The sequence below is a fragment of the Manis javanica genome, chromosome 5 (genome assembly GCF_040802235.1).
Source record: "Manis javanica isolate MJ-LG chromosome 5, MJ_LKY, whole genome shotgun sequence".
Classification (NCBI taxonomy): Eukaryota; Metazoa; Chordata; class Mammalia; order Pholidota; family Manidae; genus Manis; species Manis javanica.
The window spans coordinates 114,086,057-114,113,130 of record NC_133160.1 but is presented as its reverse complement, the minus strand read 5'-3'; the positions used below and the strand labels follow the sequence as shown (position 1 = coordinate 114,113,130).

At 39.3% G+C, this 27,074-nt stretch overlaps 1 protein-coding gene across 1 annotated transcript in view; it reads right to left on the bottom strand.

Moving 5' to 3' along the window:
- Nucleotides 1-11,301: 11,301 nt before the first annotated feature.
- BTC (betacellulin) overlaps nucleotides 11,302-27,074 on the bottom strand; it is a 74,081-nt gene continuing 58,308 nt past the window's right edge. The window contains exons 5-8 of the mRNA XM_073238076.1: nucleotides 23,956-24,073; nucleotides 19,193-19,339; nucleotides 17,420-17,530; nucleotides 11,302-16,051 (exon numbers count right to left, since the gene is read on the bottom strand). Of these exons, the coding sequence (XP_073094177.1) occupies nucleotides 17,422-17,530; nucleotides 19,193-19,339; nucleotides 23,956-24,073 (374 nt within the window). The 3' untranslated portion in view covers nucleotides 11,302-16,051; nucleotides 17,420-17,421. The remainder of the gene's footprint in view (nucleotides 16,052-17,419; nucleotides 17,531-19,192; nucleotides 19,340-23,955; nucleotides 24,074-27,074) is intronic.

Below are 27,074 nucleotides of genomic sequence, written 5' to 3'. Positions count from 1 at the left end.
GAAATCCTCATTATTGCAGATAGAGATTTCTGCACCTCTGGACTTGTGTAGCTGCTTGTATATGTGTATAATTTAATTCCAGAAGATGGAGAGAAACGCTCCTGCAGCAAATAGATTTCCCTGTATTATCTTAACAAATGCTACTCATTTAATGCTGTATTATTGGAAAATAGAAATGGAACTCCCTCATTTCTACTGGGTGTCTATTGATGTTAATATAACTGATATCAGTAAACTTTTGTTGCATAACAAACCACATCAAAACTTTGGTTTAAAATAACAACCATTTCACTTAGCTCATGATTGTCTAAGTTATCAGAGTCTGATAGGGACTTTCATCCTATAGGAAGCTAGTTCATGCTTTCTCTCATGGAAGATTCTCAGAACAAGGAAGAGCAAGCCTCAGTGTACAAGAACATCTCAAGGCTCTGGTTGTATCATGTTTCCTAGTGCCCTATTGACCAAAGCAAGTCACATAGTTGAGATCATATTTAAAAGATGTAGAAATAAATTCCACCTCTGGATGAGAGGACCTGCTAGGTATTATGGCCATTTTGTTTCCCTCTACCATGGTTCAGTCCCTGGATATAATTATTTCTACTCCTCCAGATTCAATGTCTGACTTCCTCATGACTATTCCCAAAGTTTAATCCAATATGGCATCAGTTTCAAGATCCAGCGTCTTGTCCAAATGTGGATGAGATCCTGGAGTGTGGCATCTTGGTGCACCTCCTCTTCATCCAGATATCTCTAAACTTAAAGAGGGCAACTGCTCTTTACACACCTAACATTCAATGGAGGAACATTGCAACCTTCAAAACTCAGCTCAGATTTCTTCTTTTCTCAGAAGTGTTTTATTCTTCTTCTCTCTTCCTCTCTGTCTTTCACTTTCTCCAGATCTTCTATATCAAGAGACATTGGTCATAGATCTGGTTCTACCATCACATTATAACTGTGGGTAAATCATTGCATTTTTCAGAGCCATGTTTTATTCATCTATAAAATTAGAAGTTTTGATTCAATGAGATCTAAAACCTTTTCTATCTCCAAAAGATATGTTTTTTTCCCGAAGCCCACAATGGTTTGAAATGGGAGGAAAACATGCAGCCACCCACAAATTAAACTATGCAGGAGAATATCCTCCTTGTTCTTGCCAGCGTGGTTTTGAGTTAAGTCTGTCTTACTGCCACTTACATGCTTTTGTTACCCACCTCGAATCAAACCATTATCCATAAAAGAGTTTTATCTCATTTCCATTTTTCTTCCTAAAACCCCCATCACCATCCTTACAGATCCAGAGCACTGAAACCTTCTTTTTGTCCATTTCAGGTTCTAATGTTTTTCAACATCAACATAAGAAAGTTTGGGATGCATTTATTTATTGAATATTTGGTGCATCCCGACTATGTGCAAGGTGATAGGAATAAAATGCTAATCAGAAATAGATGCAATCTCTATCTCCATATAACTCTATACCAGTGGCAGAGATAGATACTAATCAAATAGTGACATAAAGACAACTAAATAAAATTATGGGAGCTACTTCAAAGGTAAATACACAGATTACTAAATATACATATAAAAGAAGCCCTATAACCTAGTGTAGGGTTTCAGATAAGACAACACTACTGGTAGAAGCAACATTTACTTTAAGACTTACAGAATGAGGATAATTTAGCCAGGCAGAGGAGAGCAAAAGTGTGGAAGGAGAATATTATAAGCAAAAGAAATATTTTCTACCTGTGAACTGTAGGACTTTGGGCAACTTCCTTGAGCTCAGGTTCTGAACCTATTTCCTTTTCTGCACAATAAGACAGGAATAGTACCTATGCCACTGGATTCTTAGAAGGTATGAGTTAGATTTCATTTGTAAAGTGCTTAACACAATATCTAGGACATTAGTAAGTACTTAGTAAATATTTTCTACTGATGATAACAGTCTGGAGTTTGAATCCTGGGTTTGCCACTTAACCAGCTGTGTGACCTTGGGCAAGACAAGTCACCTTGGGTGGTCTGGCCTCCTCATCAAGATCACACCAAGGACCTGCCCAGAAGGTCATTGAGACGATTCTATGAGCTCCTATGTAAAGCATTAGTAATTCTTGGCCCATAATATATGCTACATGAATGTTAGCTTATATAAGAACAAAGAAACCTCACAACTGTCACAACTGTCACAAGGTATTTAGAAATTATTCTACAGCTTTTAAGGAAGTTGAGACTCAAAGGTAAGTACCTGCCCAAGTTTACTTAGCTAACCAATTCCATGATCTGCAACTCAAACACACAATTTCTGATTCTAACCTCACTTCCCCGGCTCCCCTCAAGCTCAGGTAAGAACCGCCTTCTTGGAATCTAAGGAACAGTCCTTGGCTAACTGACATAATAATATGACCATTGGTAATCATATCCCTTGGTTTTTTTTCCACATCTAAAGCTGAATTTGCTGAGACATTTATGAGCTATGGAGAGATAGGTGGGAATTCTTGTCACTTTGAATTCCTGTGTCAGAACATTTTAACTATAATAGTAAGCAGATTATGCTTATTGACAGTAAATAAGTCTCAGATTGGAATATGAGCAATAAGATGTGCAGAGAAAAATGCACTGGTCCTTGAAGCATTCTTCACTTTCTAAAGACAAAATGAGAGCTTTTCAACTTGTAAAACAAGTTGTCAAGACACCCTTATGATACAACAGTCTGCAGTGACAAAGAGCTGTCAGGAAATACCACTGCTAAGCTAAGACGCACACCCAGGTCCGACTGACCCCAAATCCCTGTCCTGTCCACCACACCACTCCCACCAACACATGCTGCCACCAGAGGTGCAATCGCTCTTTTATGAGCTCCTGGAAAAGACAAAAATAGGTAGAGCGGCTGGTGAAAAAGCACTAAGATGTACAGAAACTTAGGGTTAGGGATGGCTTGAGGCTTTGCTGGGGCATATCTGAAAGGGAACTCTGGTTCACATTTTCACAGGCCAAAGAATTTCAGATCTGAAAAAAAAAGATGTCCCTAAGGCAAACAAATCCTTAATATTCAGCCTTATCTTCCTAGTCTCTTTTGGTTTGGTTTCCATGGCAACCTATATTTATTGGGCGATTCTGAGTGTATTTGCAGAAGGCAGGTAATGGCTTTTGCTCAGCCTAGAGGGGTGGAAAGCCGTCTGGAGGGGGGTCATTTGGGAGAAGGTACCTTGTCTTATTTTGTGGGATCTCTTAAGCTAAAGTCCTTAAAAATAAGTGAATTCGTTTCCTAAACATTGTGGTTTAGCTTTCAAGTATTATTTGAAAGATGAATTAAATTAAAATCAATTAGAAGAAGAGGAGGAGGAGGGGAAAGGAAGGAGGCAAGAGGGAGGAAGAAGGGAATAAACACAAGTGCCATGCGTGGTTTTCCCTGAAGACAGGAGCTGAATTCTAGCCATTTCCATGGCTAGCCTTTGTACTACTAGAGCACTTGACATCCACACCTCTCTCCCCTTCTGTACTCTGATTCCTTCTCCGATCATTGCAGCAAGAAGAGAGAGGCGGGCTGCCTTTCAGGGAAGCCGTGTCCCAAAGCCACATCGCAGACCTGGATACCCTGCCTTCCCACCTCACCTGCTTCCCCTCTTGGCTTCTCCACCAGGCGCTTGCTCATTTATAAATGAGGATCTCCACCTGTGAGCAGGATAGCCCAAAAATACAGGGGACTGAATGCCACATTCAGAGGTAGCCTTCAATCAGTTCAGAGCAGGGGTCTGTGCAGAAAAACTCCATCTGGTACAGCTGTGGTGGAACTCTTCTATGGAACATTCTACACATTCCTCAAATGGCCCCAAATGAGATTAGGCTCAGGCGTCCACAGCAGTAATTTTCTCATGTAACACCTTTCTAGAGCTTCTCTTGCTTCTCTGCCTCACTTTTCCCACTTCACTTGTGTATCCTGGAACAACTTCCCGAATAAACAGTGGTCCCAAACACTCATCTCAAAGTCTGCTTTTAGGTAAGTGGAGCTTAAGACACTTGAGTACCCCCTTCTTGGCATTGTATCTGGGAAATAATAGTAATAATTAAAAGAAAACAACTGTCTTGCCAATGGGTTTCAGCCCTGGGCAAGTCGCTATGGATTCAATGTGACCAAAGAAACTGACAGCAAAACGTTCTTGGGGTGAAAGGATTATACCCACCTTTATTTCCAGGAGGCAGGTCAGTCACTAAAATCTCATCCACTCAGAGCGAGTCTGCATGCAGCAAGCTGGTCTCTGCCTCCGGGCCCCTCTGTCTGCACAGTCGTCCTCTGTGCAGGCCTCTCTGTCCACACAACTGTCCTGCACAGCCATCCTCTGGGCCTCTGTCCTCCATGCTGCCACCACTCCAGCCTCTGCTCTGCTCTCCTGCAGCCTTGCAGCCCTACCACCATGTCATGCCCAGAGCACTGGGCAGAGCTCTTTATATAGAGTCAACGGCCATGTATTGCCCACAGGTGTGCAGTGAGCTAGTCAACCAGGGCCAGGTGAGAATCCTGGCCACAGGAACTCTCATTTTATCCACTAGGACATATTTTTTTGAGGATTACTGCTGCCTAACACCTTGTTCTGGGTTCCATCAGGCAAACTGAACCTTCCTGGATTTCCACGTAGAAGTTTTACTGCTGGGAATCTGAGTTCTGTACAACCATTGGAAGATCTGCAGAATCAAAGGTCACAGAAGCTACAGCTAGAAGCACATGATTCTCAAGAGCACACCCAGAAATTCCTGCAAACCTTATGTCTGCCACCTATCCAGCCATCAGTTTGTAACTCCTGTTGGAGAATAACAGCTTCTCTTTTCTTCCACTTCACAAATATTATTTGAAGAGTCTCATCTAGAGCTATAAGAATTTAGATGTAGAAGAAAGGATTCTGGAACACAAGGTTCCAGGTCTCTGCCTGCAAGGCAGTGGGGGATGGAGAAGAGAAGGTGCAATGCTAAGATTATAGCAGAGCATCAGCACACACAGGTAGAACGGCCTGGAGAGCCAGGAGCCTGGACAAATCCTAACAGATTCTTCCTATCCAATTTCTTCTTTCCTAGACTCTATGATCACATATCATATCATTTGACATATTATTATGCAGACAGGTTCCAGTTCAGCCAGTTGAATCATAGACCTTATAGCAACAATCCTGTGCCAAACGTATATACCCCGTCACCTTGGCTGGTCAAATGTTCCTACCTAGATGTCTTGTCCAGATATTTACAAATAAATCTTATAATTTATAAAACATGTTCTAAATCTCAAATCGTTTTCACTGTCCTGTCCCACTATGGCCTCCATCACCCCTAATGCCTGAATCCTGAATCCACAGACATACATGTACTTTAAGTCACCTACTAAAAGTTGACTCTTACAAGTGAGCCCATCTGAAATCGGCAGAGAACTGTGACTTTCTATATTATCTAGAGAATAGATTGCTGCTTCTGACTCTGAAACCCCTGACGTTTTCTTAGTTTCATCCCTGTGGTATATGCTGCCACAGGTCACCTCTCCTGATTATTTCCTTCCTCTTTTCCTCTGGCTTTCCTTCCTTTGTTCCCTTCCCATCTCTGCCCTTTCTTTCTGTTGCAAGCTTGTCCCCTCTTTTTTCCCAATTGATTGCTTCCTTAAAGGTTTTAACAACTTTTCTACCTGTATCTCTATGGAGATTCTTAACATTTGCAGGCATAACAGATCGCTTTGATGGTCTGATAAATCTAAAGACCCCCAGCCCAGGAAAATGCACATGAGTATGTACAGGGGGAGGTGTTCATTTTATATTTTAATTTAATTACTCCTTTTGTCTCACTGAGTACACAACCTGCCCTAGTCTTCCCTGTCCATGATAGGCAACTACTGCCAACCAGGAAGCTTTGTCTCCCTGCATGTATCATTTCTCTGTGGTCTGGATGTTGAGTTGAGGCCTTGGCAGTGATCTGCCACAGCAGAGTGAGACAGCACCATGGTGGCTATGATGGACCACTGGGTCAGAGGCCAGATGGAGGGTGAGGGGAAAGAAGCCAGTAAGATACAAAAAGTCAAATCAGCAAAGACAGGATGACTACTGTTCCAGAGATCATGCCTGGGCCACAAGAGAGCCCATGAGGTCACTTGCCTTGGAATTTAGCACCCAAGGCCAGCAGAACACACAGCTGGGCCAGAAGGCATGCCCTTGGATAACAGTGGGTGTCTGCCAGAACAATCGAAGGACTCACATGAGGTCCAAGCCCCTTTCCTCATCCTCTACCTATTGCCTTAGTATGTGAGAGAAGTGGGGGGAGACAAAGACTCTCTGAGAGCCCGTCCTTTGTATTCCAAGGGATCAGGAAATTTCTGGAAGGAATTCTTTACAAAGTTGGACTAAGTTTAAATCAGATTGGACATTTAATTAGTTTGTTTATCCACTTACATACAAGCATTCAGGAGAAAAATAATTGGTAATGGACTAAATTAATTTATTAGATTTCTTTCTGCACAAGCAGTTTAGAGTGTGAGTTGCATTTTTTAAATGTAACACACACACACACACACACACACACACACACACACACACACACACATATTTGTCTCCCTTTTCAAGGAGTTCAGAGTACCTATAAGGGCTAAAACTCCTGTCCTATATTCATACCCTCAGATAACCATTCATTTGTTATGTTCACCTCTTTGCAAAATCTGTATTCTCAACCCTTGTATATATTTCATATATTGCAATCACTAGCAAGACATCCTCTGGCTACACCTTAGCTGTACTATAGGCAACCTGAAACTCAAGAATGTGCAGGGGAAATTACCTTCCCTCCCTAAAGTCAGCTCCCATCTCGCCTTGCTGGTTGTGTCATGAACACAGCATTTCTATGTCCCAGTGAGAGACTCTTGCTCCCAGAATCAAAGGTACCTCTATATCCTCCCTTTTTCATTTATTCCCAACTATATCTAATGTCAAATCCTGCTATTTATTTTTTCTCTTGAAGTGGGCCTTGTTTTTATGCCTTATCTCTCCATTCCTACTTTTACATTATTATTGCACATCAAGGTACTGCATTTCACAGTGCAAACTCCTCCCCATGACTTCAGCATCTGTGCCCTTTGGTCCGTCTACGGCTCTCTTGGATGACTCATCTTGAAGCTGTTATTTCATTATATCTCTCCCCTGCTCAAAGCTCATCTTTTTTTGACCTGAAATTTTCTTGAACTCCAGGTTGACATTCACAATTACTTGTTGGAATGTCTACAAAGATATTTTCAGAACCCTCAAGTCCCATTTTTTTAAACCAAAGTCATTCTCTTTATTGCCTCACCCAGGTCTCCACCACCAAGCTGCTGCTCCTCCTCCTCCAATCCAGGTCTCAGTTCATCACCAAGCACTGCCAGTCATCAGCTTGGAGCTGTCGCTCTTCTCTACCTGGTTGCTCTCTCACATCCCCAAGTTCAACAGATCACAAAAGCATGTTGATTCTCTTGCCACAGCCCTTATATGTGTGCTTGCCAATTCCATCTCCTGTCATTTCTCCTTCTTTAATCTCTCAGCTTCCCAATTTACCCTTCACAATGCCTACAGAATTATCTTCCCAAATGATATGATTATCATGTCACCTGCTCAACACATTTTGTATTTCCCATCCAGTAAAGTCCAAGAATGTTTAGTATACACAGTAGGCACACTATTATCTTGTCCCATCCCTACCTGACACCTCGTCTTCAAGAATATTCCCCTCAACACCCTATGCCCCATTCTTCTATACTATGGTTGTCATATTTAACAAATAAAAATATGGAATGCCCAACTCAACAGCCATGTTTGGAATAAATTTATACAAAAAATGTGGGCTTTTGTTTATCTGAAATTCAAATTTGACTGGGTGTTTTTTGTTTTGTGTCCCAACATTATTCATACAGTCTTCTCCAGATGTACCCCACATTTACAAACCCATGTGATCTTATTTGTAATGGTTGTTCTCTTCAAGTAGGTTCTTCATCCTACTTTCTTACTTCTTGATTTCCTGTCCCACCCGATATGTCTTATGTCAATAAAAAAGATCCAGCTCCTCTTCCTTCCTGGGACATGGACCTTATCTAAAGCTCTAATCTAGTGAGGTGAACTCAAGATCTCTCCCTCCCCTTTCCCAGGGTGCTCTTCCCTCTGGAAGTGGGGGGTGGAAGGCAGAAAGGCTTGCCTGGCACAATAATGCAAAGGTTTTAGTTTTCAAGAAATAGAGTGAAAAATTCACTACTAAAAGGAACACAGATTTCTTTTGGAGGGTCATGGTGGAGAATGAATCCTTCTAGTGGCAAGGTTTGTTTGATTACATGCTTAATAGGGGAATAGCAGAAGGCCTACCTCTTTCTCAAGTTTGCTGAATGAGGGGGTAGGAAAGGAGCTCACAGACTCCAAGACGAAGCCCATCCCTTTCTGTAAAAAGTTACAGGCATTTGATGTCCAATGCTGCTAAGCTTGGACAAAAGGACCTGCAGTGATTGAAACTTGGTGAAGAAAGAGAAACTAGATCCCAAGGAGCAGGAAGAGGAGAGGCTGCCAGAGGGGAAATGGTGTGAGGGGAGTAGAGGGCAAGCCAGGGGCTGGGGCAGCCCCTGAAGCCTGGGGTGACCCTGGTTGGGTCCAGATTCTTCCTCACCTGTTCTCAACTTGAACAGTTTGAGAACAATCACTGGAAGTTCTTCAGAGCTGAAGTGGGTGCACTGTAGAGATGTCTAGAACATATTCACTTTAAGCAAAAGTAGGTGAGGCAGCATCTGGGGCAGGAAGACAGAGATCTCTGTCTCCTGTCATAGGCTGACCAGCCACTGCTTCCATTGCTCCTGAAGCCTCTCACACAGACAGTGACCCAGCAGGAAAAGTGTTCATTTGATCTCAGCTTGAACTTCCCTGGGAGAATATCTTCTTGTCTATGCTTGCATATCATTTCCCACTCATTCTTCCAGGCTGTGATAAATGCCACCTCTTCTGAGAAGTCTTCCCTAATACCTTCAATCCCTAACCCTCACTAGCAAGGTATTATCTGTATATGTAAAATGCTCCTCTTTTCTACTAGAGAACCAAATTCTTGGGGATGGACTAAGTCTAGTTCACCCTTTTATCCTGCCCACTGAGCATTATGCTGTGCATAAAGTAAGTGCTGAATATTCACTGGATGAATGAATGAGCTTATTTGGACTTTTATTATAGCTATGTGTGCATATGTCCTTTCTCCTGCTTTAAAAAGACACTGCCTCTTGTTTTCTAGTCTACCCTCCCTGGACTTATGACGCATTTGTGTGCCCATTGTCAGCTTCTGATAATACAGTATTTAATCAGTTGAATTAGAATCTGAAGGTAGTTTACAAAAATGATGACTTTGATATTAAACATGTAATTGATATCACATAAAGTGAAGATACTACCATTTAAAAAAAGAGATGCTGTCACTGAAGTGTAATTATTAAGTATGTTGGGAAGGTTTATAACATCTCCCCTGTGATTTTTAAAAAACACGATTTCCTTCAGAAGAAAATCATCTGCTTAGTTCATGCGTGAATGATGATAAATTCTGGGTTGGTGAGGTTTAAATTAATGATGTACCATTGTATTCAAGAGACTCAAGCAATGTGGAATTAATTTTGGTTATCAGAAAAATATGTTTAAAATTATATCTATTTGTAACAAACTTGGCTATTTGTAAAAGCTTTAGGAATAAGCGGATAATTTCCAGGCTATTTACTTCATATCCTCTGAGGTTCAAAAAATTATTATGGGCCCACCAAATTCAATACTCTGCAGTAAACCATGATATGCATGTAACTTAGTGAGCATGCCATCTCGTTCAATTTACATGTTTTCCTCAAGTCCTTTTCTCTCGTTTTCAGATATTGTAACTTAAGAAAAAATAGCTGAGCTTGTTAAAGCTGGTTGAAAGCTTGAATTATAAAAACAAACAAAAAACTAATCAGCTGTTCATCCAGATTCCTTGTTATATTGCTGTTGAATTTTGTGCTTTTTCAAATGTCTTGAAGATCTGTCAAACACATAGTTGTTATGGTCATCTATTCAGTCATTTCTTAATAACAATTCATTAGTAATCATTTATTTAGCCAATTGGCAGAGTGCAGAACAACACATTTCTGTTTGTTTCCATTTGGAAGGTAGATAATTTTTGTGTACTTTTATTTCAAAGTCTGAGATACCGAGGTGAAGAGGCAGGTAACAATAATTTACGAGAAATAGGATCTGGCAGGGGTACTTCAGCTTCCTGAGCCTTAGTTTTTATCATCATGTAAGTGGGTAGAATGATGTTTCCTGTTCAAGCACACTGCGCAAACAAGAAAGACAGATTATTCCCAGTCCCTGGCTCGAGCTATTTTTAACACCTCCAATGATGTGGAGTGTGCAAGTAGTAAAGTTCAACTCTACCTCCAAAAATAGCCAACTTATCTCAGCCTAATTTAAAAATCACTCGGCCTTTATCATTTACAATATTATTGAAATAATTTTTCCTTAATTTTTCCCCCATAAGGAAGGGACAGAGGAAGAATATGGGAGGAGAGATGAGGCAATTTCACAGGACCAGCCAGAGCTGGAATTCTTCACCTAAACATGGCTCGGTCAGACAAGAGTAGCAAGACATTCCTTTCCATAGGAATCATGATCCTTAAAAATACAGAGAATTTTCATTTTATCAGTGTGGTGATTTAAGTCCAGAAAAGAATCCCTTATTTTCCATAAAACAATTACAGAGCATCATCACTATTATTACTGGCCTTACAAATAATAGCCAACATTAATTGAACCTTTACCTACAGAGTGCTTAACCCATAGCTTAGGTGCTAGGGTTAGACTTTTGCTGGCTTTATCTAATCCTCTCAGCTCACCCTGTTTATTTTTTTTTTCACCTTGCTGATGAGGACAAGATTAACTTGCCCAGAGCTGCACAGCGACAGACCTGTGATAAAAGCCCCGATCTGTCTGAATGAAGAACCTGTGCCTTAAAGCTTCTGCATTACAACAGTTCAGAAGCAAGCTTCCCCCATCCCACTTATAGAATGATCAGGAACACCGGTTTGGTTAAGAGCTCAGATACTTTGACCTGCAGTTGGAGTTAAGAGGCAGAGGGGTGGTGGTACAGTACCCAAGGCTACATAGATTAACTTCAGGAGTAAAAGAAACAACAACCAACAGACAAAAAACACTGTGTAAATGACTTTTTAGAATTCTTAGTTCTGACTTACTGAGTGAACAAATGTTCCCAGGGTGTTAAAAAAAAAGAATATGCTAAAAGTAGGTTTATTAAAATTAGTTTACATATTGCAGTATTTTTTAAAAGGTGTTTTACAGACCAAGTCAGATAGTTTCTCTCTTACTACTTACTAAAATCCAGCATTTGAAAAATTGTCATCAGCTTGGATTACAGAATTTCAAACATTTTTTTATTTTGCACACATCTTTCAAGAGTAATTACACTTTCCACAGCAAGCAATATTAAGCAGTTCTATGTTTGTGAAGAATTTAGTTTGACTTCTTTTAAATAAACTGAGGAAGGAAAAAGAAAACACTTCTTAAAGCACCTCTGTTGCACATTTTATTTTTTGATAACTTAAACTTCAGTAAGAAACAAAGAAAAAAACTGAAGAAACAAAACAGCAGCAGACTCACAGAACACAAGAATGGACTAACAGTTACCAAAGGGAAAGGGACTGGGGAGGATGGGTGGGAAGGGAGGGATAAGGGGGAAAAAGGGGTATTACAATTAGTACACATAATATGGGTGGGGGGTGCATGGGGAAGGAAGTATATACAGAGAAGACAAGTAATGATTCTATAGCATCTTACTACACTGATGGACAGTGAATGTAATGGGGTGTGTTGGTGGGACCTGATAATAGGGGGAGTCTAGTAACCATGATGTTGTTCAAGTAATTGTACATTAATGATACAAAAAATAAAAAGATGGAAACTTCAGAAAGAAAAATAAAAGGAGGAGGAAAAAGTCTTTAAAACCATGAGTTTTGTTAACATTTCTTTTATAAGTGTTGTAATTGTTAATTAAAATACTTAGATATCCAAGTTTGACATTTTTCAATAGCAGAAACATTCCTAATAATTTATCTCTTGAAAATAATTGCTCCTATGGTTTTTGGAATTATATAGTTTATTTAGTTTCCTAATATAGAATTTCAGACTACTTCAAACACCAAGAGCTGACAGGTCTTGGGGAAGAATGAGTTTGTAGAAGTGCTGACTAGATGTTATTATAAGACACATTCCCAGGATCTAGTAACATTCGCAAAGAGGCAAGAATAGACTTTTGCATGTTATGTTCCAACATTAATGCTCGGCTGCCAAAGATGATCACATGGGAACAGGTTCCTCTGCAGAAAAATGCTTTCAAGCATAGGAGATTCTTTGAAGAAGAACAGATGCCCACATGTAGCACTCATACTCATCAACAAGAGCAAGAAAAAAAAAAGTATAAGCCAAGATTTTTATACCAAAGAAACATAGTTATACTTTTGTTTTGCTCTTGGTAGTCATTATTAAAAGAGAAATTATTTGGGGGTTCAGATAAGTCTGCTAATCCCACCATGTACTGAGTTCTTCCGTAAGTGCTCTTCTTAAGTTTCATGCTCCAAGACAGTGGTATACCTTTAAATGTCCTTCAGATATAATTTCTTGGGTAAGTCTTGTCTTAAATTTCATACTATTAAAGATTATGTCCACTAGAATATAAACTCCACATGGTCACTTTTTTTTTTACCATTTTGTCTACTGGTAGAGCCTCAGCATCTAAGTAGGTACTTGATAAATATTGTTGAATGAATAATAACAATGCCCCAATATATTTAGGCTCTTGCAACAAAATATATGCAGAACATATTAATAACAAAATATATGCAGAACATAATAAATTAACACTTAATGAGAAGGTCTCATTAAGGCAATAGCTTGGTCTCAAAGCCATGGGCACTGAACTATACCTTGGACTTCCTTCACAAAATTTTGCACATACCAGGGCCTCTTCCAAATAGCAAGTTATGTGACCCAAGACTTTTTACTCCACTCTCTGTGTAACTTGCCTACACCAAGTAGAAAGTGTGCAAGGCCCAAATAATCCACTTCGGGAAGGAGGCCAACAGTTCTCCCCTATCTCAGCCCATCCCTTAATAAATAACATCGTTGGAACCAGGAACATCTCACCTCACAGCCCACATACCCATATATCTTCTCCTGTTATGCCTGGGGTGTGAAGCCATGATTCCTTCTCTTCTCTTATTCCCTTGTACCAAAACCCACTGGTCTACCCACTGATAGAGTTTTCCAAGAAATTCTATAGAACTTGACAAGGATTCAAGATTTATCTAGTCTTACCCAGGATTTGGAACAAAGAACTTTATTTCTCAGAGCCAGTCACCAATTCAGATGTAATTTCCTTCAGAAGCCTTCCCCAGTTTCTTGTCTAAGTCATCCTCCTCTCTAGTCCCATAATACCTCGAACCTCTCTCTGAGCACCAAATTGTACTGAAACATTCAGTGGGTAGCTGCTTCTCCCACTAAACTGTAAACTTCCTAAGGGACCGTGTCTTATTCTTCCTCAGCATTCATCATAGTGGTGGCACAGTGCCTAGAATACAGCAGGTGCCCAACCAATGCTTGCTGAGCTCTGCTCCTTCTCCATGCTCTCAGGCACTCATCCTCTTGGAATATTGTTATTTCAAATGTTCCTCTAATACAACTGGTGGCACTATTTGAAAACCATCATTTGATATTCTGTTTCAGAAAAGATGTCATCTTTGCTTTAAGAAAACTGTTGTCCATAATCTCATGATGTACAAGGTCAGGATCTTGGTTCTAGGTTATAGAAACCCAAATAGAACTAGCATAAGCCAAATGAGGAATTTATTGTAAAGATAATGACATGTCTCTTACAGCCCACAGACTCTGTGAGTCTGGAATTCCATTATGGAATTATGGAATGGAATAAGGCTAAACTGTGAGAATACATGTAACAGGAAACTCAAACTCACATGAAACTCATGTTTCATTTCTGTCCTCTGACCAGCCTTCTTTGCTTTTCTAGTCTACATGGAGCAAAACATGACTGCCAATAGCTTCAAAATGCCCATTTTTATACCCCTAATACCCAAAGAAGACTAGCTTCAGTTCAACACCAATACCCCTGGGAATGACTCCAGTTGGCCCAACTTCATTAAATATTCACCTTAAACCAACGAAATGCAGCTGGGGGTGGGGTTCAAAACTACGGCCAGGTTGTTGGACAGACAGTCCCACAGATGCCCACCACATTTCCAAATTCTTTAGCTTCTAAAGAAACATGGTCAGAATGGACTGTTACAAGTGTATGGTAGTTTCTACAAAACACAAAGTTTTTAGAGCAATAATGTTCAAGTTTATTTCTAATAATAATTCGTGGCACCAATATAAATTCTGAAGTCAATATATGTTTTCTCTGTTTTAAAAATAAATTTATTATACAATAATATTGACAAGGTTGTTTAATATAGGCAAAACAGTTATAAAACACATTTTGAAAAGATATCAAAATCCTTAAAGTCTTTTCTTGACATCAGACCTATCAAATTTCAAGAGACACCATTAACATTTTTAGGATCAAAACAAATTTTCAAGCCTGAATTGGCTTGAGAGATTCCACTGGTCAGCCAACATCAGCTCAGGAAAGAAGAAACATTTATGGCATGTTTTTTTGTTTTAAGTACTCTGAAAAATGTTCATTTCAAGCACTCTTAGTATCAAAGAAAACTGGGAAAGATAAAGGGCATGAATGAGTCCTGAAAGACACTTTTGAAAAAAAAGCACATATAACATAAATCACTGGATATAATTCTGCTTCAAGGATGGCTAGTAAGTCAGGAGAAAAACTAGATTTACAAAATGAAAAGTTATTTGACTTAGCTGGTATTGATACTTGAGTTATTTCTGTGTTATATACAAGACAACCTTAGTCTCACTCAAAACACTACATGTGATAGGTGATTTACAGTTTCACATTGTGTCTGAGTTCTTTGCTTCATGTTATATATGGAGTCTACACTGCAAAAGAAAATTTACAAAAATTCTGTAAGAGAAGCTGCTTGGCTGACAGGCATAATGACCAAAGTGCAGCAATCTGGAGGCATCTTCCATGGGTTTTTATAAGTGACCCACCTAGTCAATGTAAAAAGTTCCATCTTCTCTGGGAATATTGGCTAACTATATATTTCATTTTTTCAGTTTTAAAAGAGTCCTTTAAAAATATCCTATGGAGTTTGAGGGAGCATTTGGCAAGATGGTCCAAAGTAACAAATGCTTATGCTCATGATTTCACTACAACAATACTCACCTGAAAGCAATCAGAAGCACTGTTCCTTAGAACAAAAATGAGGATATGGTCACAACCAGTCTCTGCTTGGGCTCTTCTGTGCCGTCCTGATCACTACTCTGTGAAAAACAGTCTTTTCCAGTGCTATTATTTATAGTTTAGTGAGATTTAACAAACTCCAATTGACAGAAATGATGCTTCAAGGGATCAAACTTTAAACTTGGTTCTAATTCCAGCCCCACCAATTCCTAACTCTGTAAATCTAGGTTAGATTGTTTAATTTCTGAGGGCCTGTTTCCATATATGGGAAATGAAGATTATACTGGATATCTTATAGTTATTGAAAGTATTAAAGGAAATAATATATTTCAAACTCCTAACTCATGGTAAGTGTTAGATAAATGGTAGGTTTATTGTTAAGTCAATTTCAATTCCTAAGATTTCTCATTTGACTAATAATCCTGGTGATAATACTTAAGTGGAAGTTTATTAAAATTTCCCTTTTTAGCTGGGTGCTTTTCTCCAATTACCAAACAATAATAAAATTACTTATTATTATTATAAAAACAATAGTAAAAAAACACAAACTAACATTAAAAACAAAAAGTAAATACATTATTTAAAATTCATTTCTGCAAGCTCTTTTCCTGAGACACATTTTGTCCATTTTCAAATGAGCAAGGCATTTTGTAGCTTGCCACTAGCCTGGAGGTACCTTTGTAGCCTGGAGGAACAAGGAAAAAAGGAGCAAACCATTTAAAAGAAATGCACTATGCAATTTTTAAAAATCTTGAGCCAGCATTTTTGTTTTCAGTTCATTAGTGTCATCCTGGTAATAAGTTAGGAGAACATTATAATTTCTCAATAAGCATTTACTATATCCCATTACTCTGCTGTGAGTTTCTGGAAAAAGAAATTCTTTGTACTGCTGGGAGAGCTATGGAAAGTAATTGCTCTCTCTTGCTGGATGTGAACAAGGAAGTACACAGTCTTGATTGCTACTGGCCTGTTATGGCTTAAAGGAACTAGTCTCCAATGAAACCAACTCTTCAAACAGTGCAGAAAGAGAGAAATAAGTTTCCCAGTGTGGGAGCCTCTGGCTCAACCAAGTGTGCAGACAACCTTCCCTCTGGAACACCAGTTCATGTAAACTAACACATTTCCTTCATTTTAAATGAGTTTCCTTGGCTTTGATGCTGTTTCGGCCAACTACCTTGGCTGACTGAGCTAGCCATGCTCCCTTTCCCCCGCCACAGTTGCTCTCTGCCCTGCTCTGGGTTTCAGGGGCTGACAGTACGGACTGCACCACAGTGGCTCTCTGGCCCTCTGGGTTCTGGTTGCGCTTGGCCGTTGGGCACCTGCTGCAGATCTGAAGGCTGGAGGAGAGAAAGTTTGGGGCATTCTTTCTGCATTTCCTCCCTTTGCCTTTGCCTCATTTTGGTTCCAGGAGTGGCTCTTATTTCTGTCCACAGCTACAGCTCCTACCTGGTGGGAACCTCCAGCAACCAGCCCTTCAGTGCCAAGGTAACCCCTCCCCAGCCCTTCTAGGCATGGAAGAGAAGCAGTAGCCTCCTGTCATTGCCAGGCTCCAGGAACCTCCACGTTCCTGTGGGGTCCTCAGCTGTGCCCTCCCAGTCCCTTTGCCAAAATCTCTTCATGGGATCCTGCTGGGATCCTAACTGATACAACATTCAAAGAGCTTAGACCAGTGCTTGGCATATGGCAAATGCTCAATGAATGTGATTGTTGTTACATTGTTCTTGTTATTTCCTTTTAATGTAAGATGTCTAAACTAAAATACCTCTTCGTGTGCCCAAAAGTGAGGAATTAGAAAGCAAATTGATCTCAGTACATTAGAAAAAGTATATAAAAGTCCTCTCTCCCACATGCTTATCAGGGTGGTGACATGCAATAGAAAGATGTGAGAAAACCTTTCATTTGGCTTCAGATTCTATGAAAAACACACATCTATTTTTAGAAGATGCTAAGCATAATCAAATTCCAATCAATGATTTACTAGATTCAGTTAATCCCCATTTCACCAGGTAAATGTCATCTGAATAGTTCCCCATCTATCAAGTATCACCCTTACCATTAAGCAATACTAGTCTCTTGAATATCTTCATTTACTGGAGTTATGTCTTTACCCAGAGTTTCCATTTCTTCTTCCTTCTTCCTTTTTTTGTGACGTTTCCGAAGAGGACTAGGAAAATAGCAAGTTAGAAGTTAGTGTGGGCCTGTTAGTTCATGTGAACACAAAATTAATCATCAAGAGGGCTTATGACCTTATTTCTAGATGTATAAAATGCCTAAGTTCCTTTTTTCTTAAATATTTTGGGTCCTCTCTTACTCTTTTTCCTGGCTCAGATAGCAACAGGTAGCAGTGTGGGAAGAGTAGTTATCAAATAGAAAGGACATGGTACCTGATTATGGATGGAGCTTGGCTAGCACAAGAAAACTTACTAAGGTCAAGTCATTTTACAGAATAGACTGATAAGCATTATTTGGTGCAAAAGTAAGCACTAGTATAGATTGGAAACAGGCATAGAAAACCAAGAGAGTGAAGGTAGCCTCTGGATATGTTACTAAGCTTCTAGATACATTAATTAAGAAATGTGTTTGATAGTCTGGACTGCAGTCCAGTTTTAAAGTATAATTCAAAATTAATGTAATAAAATAGGCATTTCTCAGCTCTGGCCCAAACCAGGCATAAAAATTCATTTTTGCCTTAAAGAAGAGAATTTTTTTAATATACCTCTCAATTTTAGAGCTAGAAGGAATCCTATATAGGTCATCTGACTTGATTCTTCTCATTGTACAGAAAATTTAAGTTTAAAGATATTAAGAAATTTGCCCAAGGTCTCAAAGATATTTAATGACAGAGCTGGGACAAAAATAAAAAACTCTAGATTCCTGGTAGTCATGTTAACATTTTTCTAAAAACATTGTGAAGAATCATGAAACCCTCTTCTGGTATGTACTATTGCCCAAAAGTAAATGTAGATGTTTAGGAAGCTATGCTAGCTTCTCAAGACAAGAAGATAGCACCTTTAAAAAAATGCCTTTTTAGTATACTATATTGGAGTCCTGGTCTGATAAAAAGTAAAGACAGGAAAACAGTGTAATCATCTTTTTTAAATAAAGTCATTATTTTAATGTGCCCAAGAGAAAAACTGTTTATTTGTTTCTATCTTTCAAAGTTATTATGTCATGGTACAGTTTAAGAAAATAAAAGTCTTATTTAGCCTACTAAAAAACCCACATAAAATATAACTGACTTTAGGACTAACTAGTTGGCATGTGTTTTTGATATAATTGACAAATAACATTGTAATTTTAACATTGTAATAGTTTCAAGTGTACAACATAATGACTTGATATACATGCCTATTGGGAAAATGATCACAATTCGCTAAGTTAATATCCATCACCACATATAGTTACAAAATTTTTCTTCCTTGTGATGAGAACTTTTAAGATTTACTCTCTTAGCAACTTTAAAATGTATACTACAGTATTATTAACTATAGCTGCCATGATGTACATTCCATCCCCAGGACTTAGTTATAACTTTTAACCACCTTCACCCATTTTTCCCATCACTTCTTTTCAATTAGGAGATTAATAAAATTTGGTTTTAAATTATAATAATTATGCTCAGTAAAATGACAAAAATTATGTCTCATGTTTTATCATAAATAAATCCTTCAATATAAATGATGGCAAACCTCAAAAAGTGATTTATTTCATTCAAAGTGAAAATGGAAAGAGAAAAGGTAGGAAGGAGGGAAGGAAGAAAGGAAGAAAACAGTGAGCAAGACACAATTCCTCAGATGTACTTAATATTAAACTTAAAAATACTTACTGACAGCATGTGCAGACACCGATCACCAGAATGATAAAAATGACCATAACTGCTATTAGACAAATCACCAAAATTTGCCCTCTGTCTCCTCTTAGGTAAAAGAGGTCAACTCTCTCACACCTTGCCCCTGTGTAGCCTTCATCACAGCTATAAAAATAAAAATTAAAAAAACAGAGGTAAAAAGTGCAAGACTTTTAGGAATCTCTAATATTTCTTTTTTTGAAGAAACTAACATTATTTTCATTAAATGGAATAACAAAGGACACAATTCCTTTAAAAAAATTTAAGCTGTACACTATTGTGTCCACAAATAATTTCACATTCTTTGCTGAAAGCCTGTCATCCACTGAGGACTATTAATATGTCTAACATAATGACAATTTACTGAAATTTAAGATTCTGAGTTGGATAGAGAGGGGATGACAAATGCCCAGCATTCCCAAGCACTTAATGACCCTCCATGATAAGGAATTCAAAATCCCTAGGATTTCCCATTTCATTTTAAGGCAATATGAACAGTTTCAGTGTACCCAAGTTCTTTTAAGTCATACTGTTCTCTGTGATCAAACAGCAATGGGTATGACAGTTCATAGAACAGCACCTAACACATATTATAAACTCCATACATGTTATTCAACAGGATTCCTCTTCCTCTGTGTAACTCCTACTCATCAGCTCTACGGTGGGGGTCACAGATGAGGTAATGTTCTTCTATGAACCACCTCCCCAGCTATGTTCCCCCCGAAACACATGGTCTTGTCCTCTTCATTCCTTTATCTGATTCCTGGAGGCCACGTTTGCAGACATGTACACCATTCCCTCTGCTCTCCTCTAAATGGCTCCCTTTCTCCATGGTCTTCATAAACTGCAGTGACCAGGAATTACTAGTCTCCAAGTGGTACTATCACTTTCATCATTTCCTCAACTCTGTATCAACACAGTCTTAGGGTTCACCTCAATGCAGCAGATTCCCCAAGTCTGAGGTGACAGTTACGGGCTATGCTTGGCCAAGCCGAAAATTGAGCAACACTCAACAAGCTAAAGGCTGAGTGACTTGGGCACTATCCATATTATCCTCTGAAGTGTGTCAAATGCTTACAAGTATGTAAGAAGTTTGTCTGAGGACATTTCAAAACCAAAATTATATGTTGTAACATCAGTTCCTTTGCATGAACAAATATTCTTCCTTTTTTCTCCTCAGGCTCATTCAAAACACAGATACTGGTCATACACATGAGAATGAAATGAAAGATGAAATTCTGCTTCTTTGAAAGAGTTCTGTATAACCTTGTTTTGTTTGTTTGTTGTTTTTAAAAAGGAGAGTCTATTGCTAGACCATTCTATAGTTTATGTTTGACAAGAGCCAAGGCAGTTAATTCCCACAAAGCCTGTATTTGTCAAGTAAGAAGATCCCTTAATGCCAATGTTGTAGCCAATGCAATACTTCAAAAAACAAACAACAAAAAAATAGCTCAGTCACAGCTATCAGTTGAAAGGTGATGCTAAAGACAAGCAAAGGAGAAAAAATACCTAATGCCATCTATTGCGAAAGGACCCCAGGAAATAAGAGGGAAAATTGCTTCCTGCAGGATAGCTAGATATTTTCATTGCAAGGTCAGAATAGCAGAAAGAGACCTTAAAAATATCCTAAGATATTAAAAAAAAATCTCTTATGCATAGAACTGGAACTAGGGGAAAAAAATCACTTATAACTGCATGTGTGGGAAAGAGACATTTTTATTGAATTATATTAAAATGAATTTTTATTGACACTGGAAGGTTTTTTTAATTAAAAATTTTAGGTGTATCTGATCCTGAAAGAGAGACTTTTAAAGAGTGTTTTATTGAGATTATAATTTAAATATTACCAATAGAGTCTCTTTCAATTAGCTTTTAACTGTTCTCTAAGAAATTTACTAAATATGGCACTTTTAAGTGATAATATTACCCATAGAATACACAGCAATTAATTTGCTGCTCTTTCAGGATGTTTTTCTAATTACAAGCGCTGGGTTCAGTGGCTTAACCATGATTTACTTACATTCCTCAATAAGCAGTACTTCCTGCAATTTATAACCCAGTAAAACCATGCTGGAGGGTCACACCTTTTTATGCCAGTGATGGCTGCTCCCATGTCATTTTACTTCCCATCAAACCAATAATGTACTGGCTGATGGTCATTTCAATGGGAGAGGAAGAGGTAAAGGGTGCAAGAACTGAACAGATGTTCATTAAATGCTGAATAACTGAATATATGAATCTTTATTTAATAAACATCTTAAAAAATACAATTTTACATAATTTTTAAAGATGCCCATGACCCTAGAGGACTCTGTAAAACAGAATTGGGAACACTGTTCTGAAAAAATCACCAGATATTGTAAAAAGAGATTTGTAAGTATTAACTGAATGGATCCTTTTAACAACCATTGAGGTAGATGCTATTATTAGCCCATTTTACAGATGGAGAAACTGAGGCATAGAGAAGTTAAGTGGGTGGGGCTGGGATTCAAAGGCAGGAAATCTGGCTCCCAAGTTCATGCCCCAACCACATGTAACACTTCTTAAATGAACTGTGCTGCATAAACAAAAATCATGTAACTGGAAACAAATCACCCCTACTGCAAGAATGTACTGAGAAGACTAACAGCTGATTTCAGTTATTTGAAACACACTTTGTTTTTTTATGTAAAAACGGGAGTCCACAAACTACTATAATCCCAAGCAAAAGAAGGCATTTCTGTCTTCCTAACATAGCATAGTCACCAACAGCAAGCCAATTTTGCTACACCAAGTCACCTAAAAGGTCAGACCTAGGCTGAGTATCTCCCATTCATCTCAATGGTGCAGTTCATAGAACATTTACCCTATGCTGGGTACCATGATAAGTATTTTTGCTTAATGCATTATTTTGCTTTCTAACTATTATAATGCTATCATAATAATAATAATGATAATAATAATATCCCCTTTTTTGATGATAAAACTGGGGCAGACAACTGATCCATTGTTAACACCTCGTAATTGGAAAAAAAAAATCTTAGGTGTATCTGATTCCAAAATCTGTCTTCTAATGCCTATGCTCTTCTGTCTTCCATTGATCCTGTATCATTTCACCACTAAGAAGGTGTTCATGGCTCAGATTAAGGTCTTGGTTTTGACATTTAGATAGCATTAGATGGACCATGAGAAAGCGACATATCCATTTATTCACCAGCCCTAGTAAACTCTAGACACTGTGCTTGGCACAGAGACACAAAAATGAAGTAGCCATGAGCCCTGCCCTCGAGGTGCTCAGTCACATAAGGGACATTCAAAGAAACCAACGTTATGTCTCAAAGGAAAAGCATTTCCATGGGCACGTGACAAGGTTGAGAGGAAGGACATCTAACTACACCTGAGTGTGTTTGAGAAGTGGAAGACCGTGCAGGGGCCCAAGAAGAGCTGATGCTTGAGTTGTGTCATAAAATACCAGTGAGAATATGCTTTCTAGACCATGAAAAGAGCTTGTGTGACAAATCACGAAAAAGGATATCAGCTTTTAGAGGAACGTTGGGGAATATGGTGAGAGATACGGCTGGAAGGTTAAGCTAGGATCAGAGGAAATATGGAGGCCAAGGATGGACATGGAGTTTATTCTCAGACTTGAGGGCGACAAGTTGCAAACTGATCTGAGGCAGGCAGATTACATACTGTGGTCTTCAATTTGGGAGACAGCAATATTAAAGAATAACAAATCTGCAGACATAAGGACCAGTTAGAAAAGTGTACTGGGTTAAAGGGCATTCATATTTTTAAAACCCAGTATGTTCTCTCAAGCCAGTGAGCAATTAAAGGAAATTTCACTTTTAATCAGCTCTATCTTTCCCAGCACACACACAATTTTCCTTATTTCCTCACATTAGCAAATCTTATCCCCCTCTAAGTAATATCCGTGTATGTATATTTTTTAATTAAATTTAACTTTGATTAAATTTTAGGAAGCCCATGACCTTTATATGTTCCTCTAAGACAGGGTTTGGAATTACTGTTCTGAGATACTTATGGAAAAAAGCATACTGGGCAAAATATATAGAAAAACAAACATTCCATGAGCTTCAGGTCAAAATTAAACTTAAAAATTATCACCTGGCTCCTCTATGCGGCAAGGTCTCAGGCCACATTTAGAGGGACATCTCTTCAGAAGAAAATGATTAAAAATGCAAAAAAGTTATTGTGCTTGAGTAAAATTAAACTTGGACTCTTAATCTACTAAGAGTTGAAAGAGCACTTTTCTCCCAATTCCCTGCTGCACTGAACAGGCTTTGCCAATCTCTTTATAAACAGGACTTATTTCCTGGCACTTAATCGACACCTGCAGAAGTAGCTTTTAATTTGGCAGAAATTCCTTCATATTTACATTAACTACAAACCACCTAGCACATGCCAGAATTCCTTTCCATTCAAACCACCTGGGCGATTGAGCTGAAAATCATCCTTGACACTGGACAGAAACAATTTTCCTCGCATAAGGCAGCAGAGGACACAGCCCCGCCTGTAAGTGGATCTGGACTCTGGCACAGTCTTATTTCAGGAGGAAAGTGTGCGTCAGTTTCTCCATAAGGAGCTGCTGAACAGGCCCCTAAACAAGTGGCCAGGAGCAGCAGCAGGCAGAACTGAGTTCTGACAGACGGCTTGGTTAGCTCAGACTTTCCAGTCCTGTCAAGCCCCGGGCCAGCACCATCCTGCACCCCTTTCCTGCTGGCTCAGGGCGCTTCACTTACATGCAGGAGGGTGTCTGTTCGGCCACCACGAAGCGGCATCTCCCTTTGATGCAGTAATGCTTATATTGCTTGGGGCACCGAGAGAAGTGGCCTCTCCGTTTTGATTGTGTGGTGGTGGCTGAAAAACGAGAGAAAGGTCAATAAATCACCTCACTGTAAATACATATTTGTATGTAGAATCATATTTCTATCGTTGCTGCCAGCTTTTCTGTAGAATATACTCCAATCTCTCATTTCTCCTTTCTACACAGGGATGAAAGTCAGACTTCTGTGGCCCCAAACAGCTCTAGAGTTTGGGTGGTGGGGAACGTGGTGGGAATGTTTCCTATTTGAATTAAGATTTGTGTCCATCCTACCTCTTCAGAAACACTGGTGTGATTTAAAGGCTAAGGCGTAGTTGTGGTAAGAGACAAGGCTACATTCTTTTCATGAAGGTTATCAGAGTCATGGGGCTGATGGCACTGAAAAGAGAGAAGAGCTCTTTTTTCCTTTTCTTTTCTTGTTTTTTTTTTCTTGCATTTTTCTTAAGTTTTCTTTAAATTTTTTCTTAAAGTATACTGGTCATTATGCTATATATATATTAACTCAGGTAATGCTCATAACAGCTTTGTGCAGTAAGCCCCATTCTAATCTCCCATTTATGGATGAGCAAAGCACAACAACTAGCTAAGTTCCCCTCCAAGACCACACAGCTAGGAAGAGGCAGAACCGGGGTTCAAACCCAGGAGCTCTTGCCCCAAAATCCATGCTCCCAGCCATTCTGCTGGGAAGCATCTCCAAGCAGCTGCTCAGCAGGTAGCTGTCATCATCTGTTCTCAGCTGGATGCACCCAGAAGTCATGCTTGCCTGAATGGGAGAGGCTCCCTCTCACTTGACCCCTGGAAGATTTCTCTTGCCCTGAAGAAGGTGGAAAGTACTGGAAGTTTCAGATCTAGGATTTCAATCTAGCACAGACTCCCTTGTCTCACTTTTTGGAGTCTTGGTTGCCAAACTTTTCAACTGGGGACAATAATATGCAATAATTTATCCATGGCTTACATATAATAAGTTTTAATAAATAAGGATCAACAAAAGAAACAGCACAGAAATGCTAACCAGCTGCCCCATGTGTTGACTCAAAATGGACATGTGCCCACACCCAGAGAAAAACAGCTAACTAGCCAGCTCCAGCCCAGGGCTAGACTTCCCACATCCTGGCATGGAACAGCTCACAGGACCTAGACACCTGTGGAGCCAGGTGGACCAGGATATTCACTTCAGAAGGGCCTTCCACACTAGCTTTGGTATGGTACCTGGCATCCCAATGGCATTAAACAATCCTTTTATCAAGAGCAATGACTACTAAACTTCTGAATTAATATTATGAAATGAGTACATAAAATTGCCAAGGGCTAACAGAAAAAGGAATCGCAAAGAACTCTATATGATCTATATACAGCTAGCCTGTGATGCTCACAGAGTTTCAGCGGGTGGCAGAATATTTCTCAAGAACAGGCTGACCTAGTTTTGGTGGGTGACTTGATTACCATGCATGCTGACTGCTTGTATGTGCCAGACATTTGCTCCCATGTGTGCCAATCAATGGGACTCTCAATGAAATTTCTCCCAGGAATAACTGCAAAGTGTCTCAAAGGCAGAGGTCTGTGTATTTTGGTAAATAAATTGGTTAGCTTCTATTCGTTGAGTACTTCCTATTTCCACTGGGAAACACCAAAGGAATAAAGGATAGTCTATCTAACTATCTAAATCTAACAGAACAAATTAGGGACAGTAATAAGCAACCAACCAGCAGCAAAAACCATGGCAACCATACACACAGGGACAGTACACAGAAAACAGCGGGAAAGACAGTGGATTAGGAGGAAGGAATTTAGTTTTTCAGCTCTGCCTTTTTTTAGCCATAGGGGTCCAGGCAAAGTAATTAAGCTGCTTGGGCCTCAGTTTCCTCATTTGTGAAAATGATAACATCTACCTTAAAGAGCTGTTGAGAGGCTCAAATAAAGAATGCATATAGAAATTCCTAGTAAAATGCCTAGGTCAACAAAGCCCTCAGAAAATGAGCTGATTCTAGAATCTTAAAAATTTTGACAATTCTAAGAGAAATCTTGTATTACTACAAAGAGTGCTTATCTAACTAGAGAACGTTTTCTGTAAAATGCAGAATTTTTTTTAGGAGGAACGGAGCAAGCAATTGAGTTAAAGGAAATGTCAGGAGCAAAAGCTCAGGGTCAGGAATATGCATGCCTAATGAAGGGGGAGGGAGGCAGATTTAATGGAATGGAAGAGACGTGAAGGGGAGCAGCCAGGGACGGCCGTGAATGAAAGTCAGGGGCAACAAATGTCAGTAGGCTGAAGGGTTTACACTTGAAATTCAAGGTAAGAGAGACTGAGCTGAAGAAGTTTCTGATAGATTAAATTAAATGGTATATGTAAAAACTCAACTGTGAAGCGTTTTCTCTATGCATCGGATAAGAGAGTGAAGCCTGGATTAGAGCAGGAAGATGCCAGGGGCAAGGAGAAAACCAATGTATAGCTGGGTCAGATAGACATAGGTGATGTGGGCTGGAGGCAGAGGAATGCAGGTCAAGGAGATAAGAAACAATAAGACTTAGTGACAGATCCGCTGTGATCCAGAAGGATCTTTCCTACTTTGTAAAGCACACCTGACTTTAAACATAAGCCATTTGGCTCAGTGTCTTGAACTTTACAAATTCCTCTATGTTGTTGCACCCCTTTAAATGCAGCTGGCCTTTTAATAAACACCACACCTCCGAGCCTGATACCAGAAAATGCTGTACCCAGCGGCTGCTGGAAACACCGATTTGGTCAGCCTCGGTTCAACCAAGCAGCACAAATCCATGCTGGGGAAATGGTTCCCAGGCCCTGTTTTGATGGCTCACAAAGTTTTCTCCTTTGCCAAATGAGCATGCTCTTAAATATTCCCAGCATTATTTGGATTTAAAAACCCTTCCATGCCAGCAAGCAAAAAATTACCGTGATTTCTTTATGGAACTTTAAAACCTGAAAGGAAGAAATTAAATCACACATACTGCCCCCCAAATCCAGATGGGACTCTCTCTTCTCTAATAGAAATGAAAAGCCTTACCAACATACCCCCT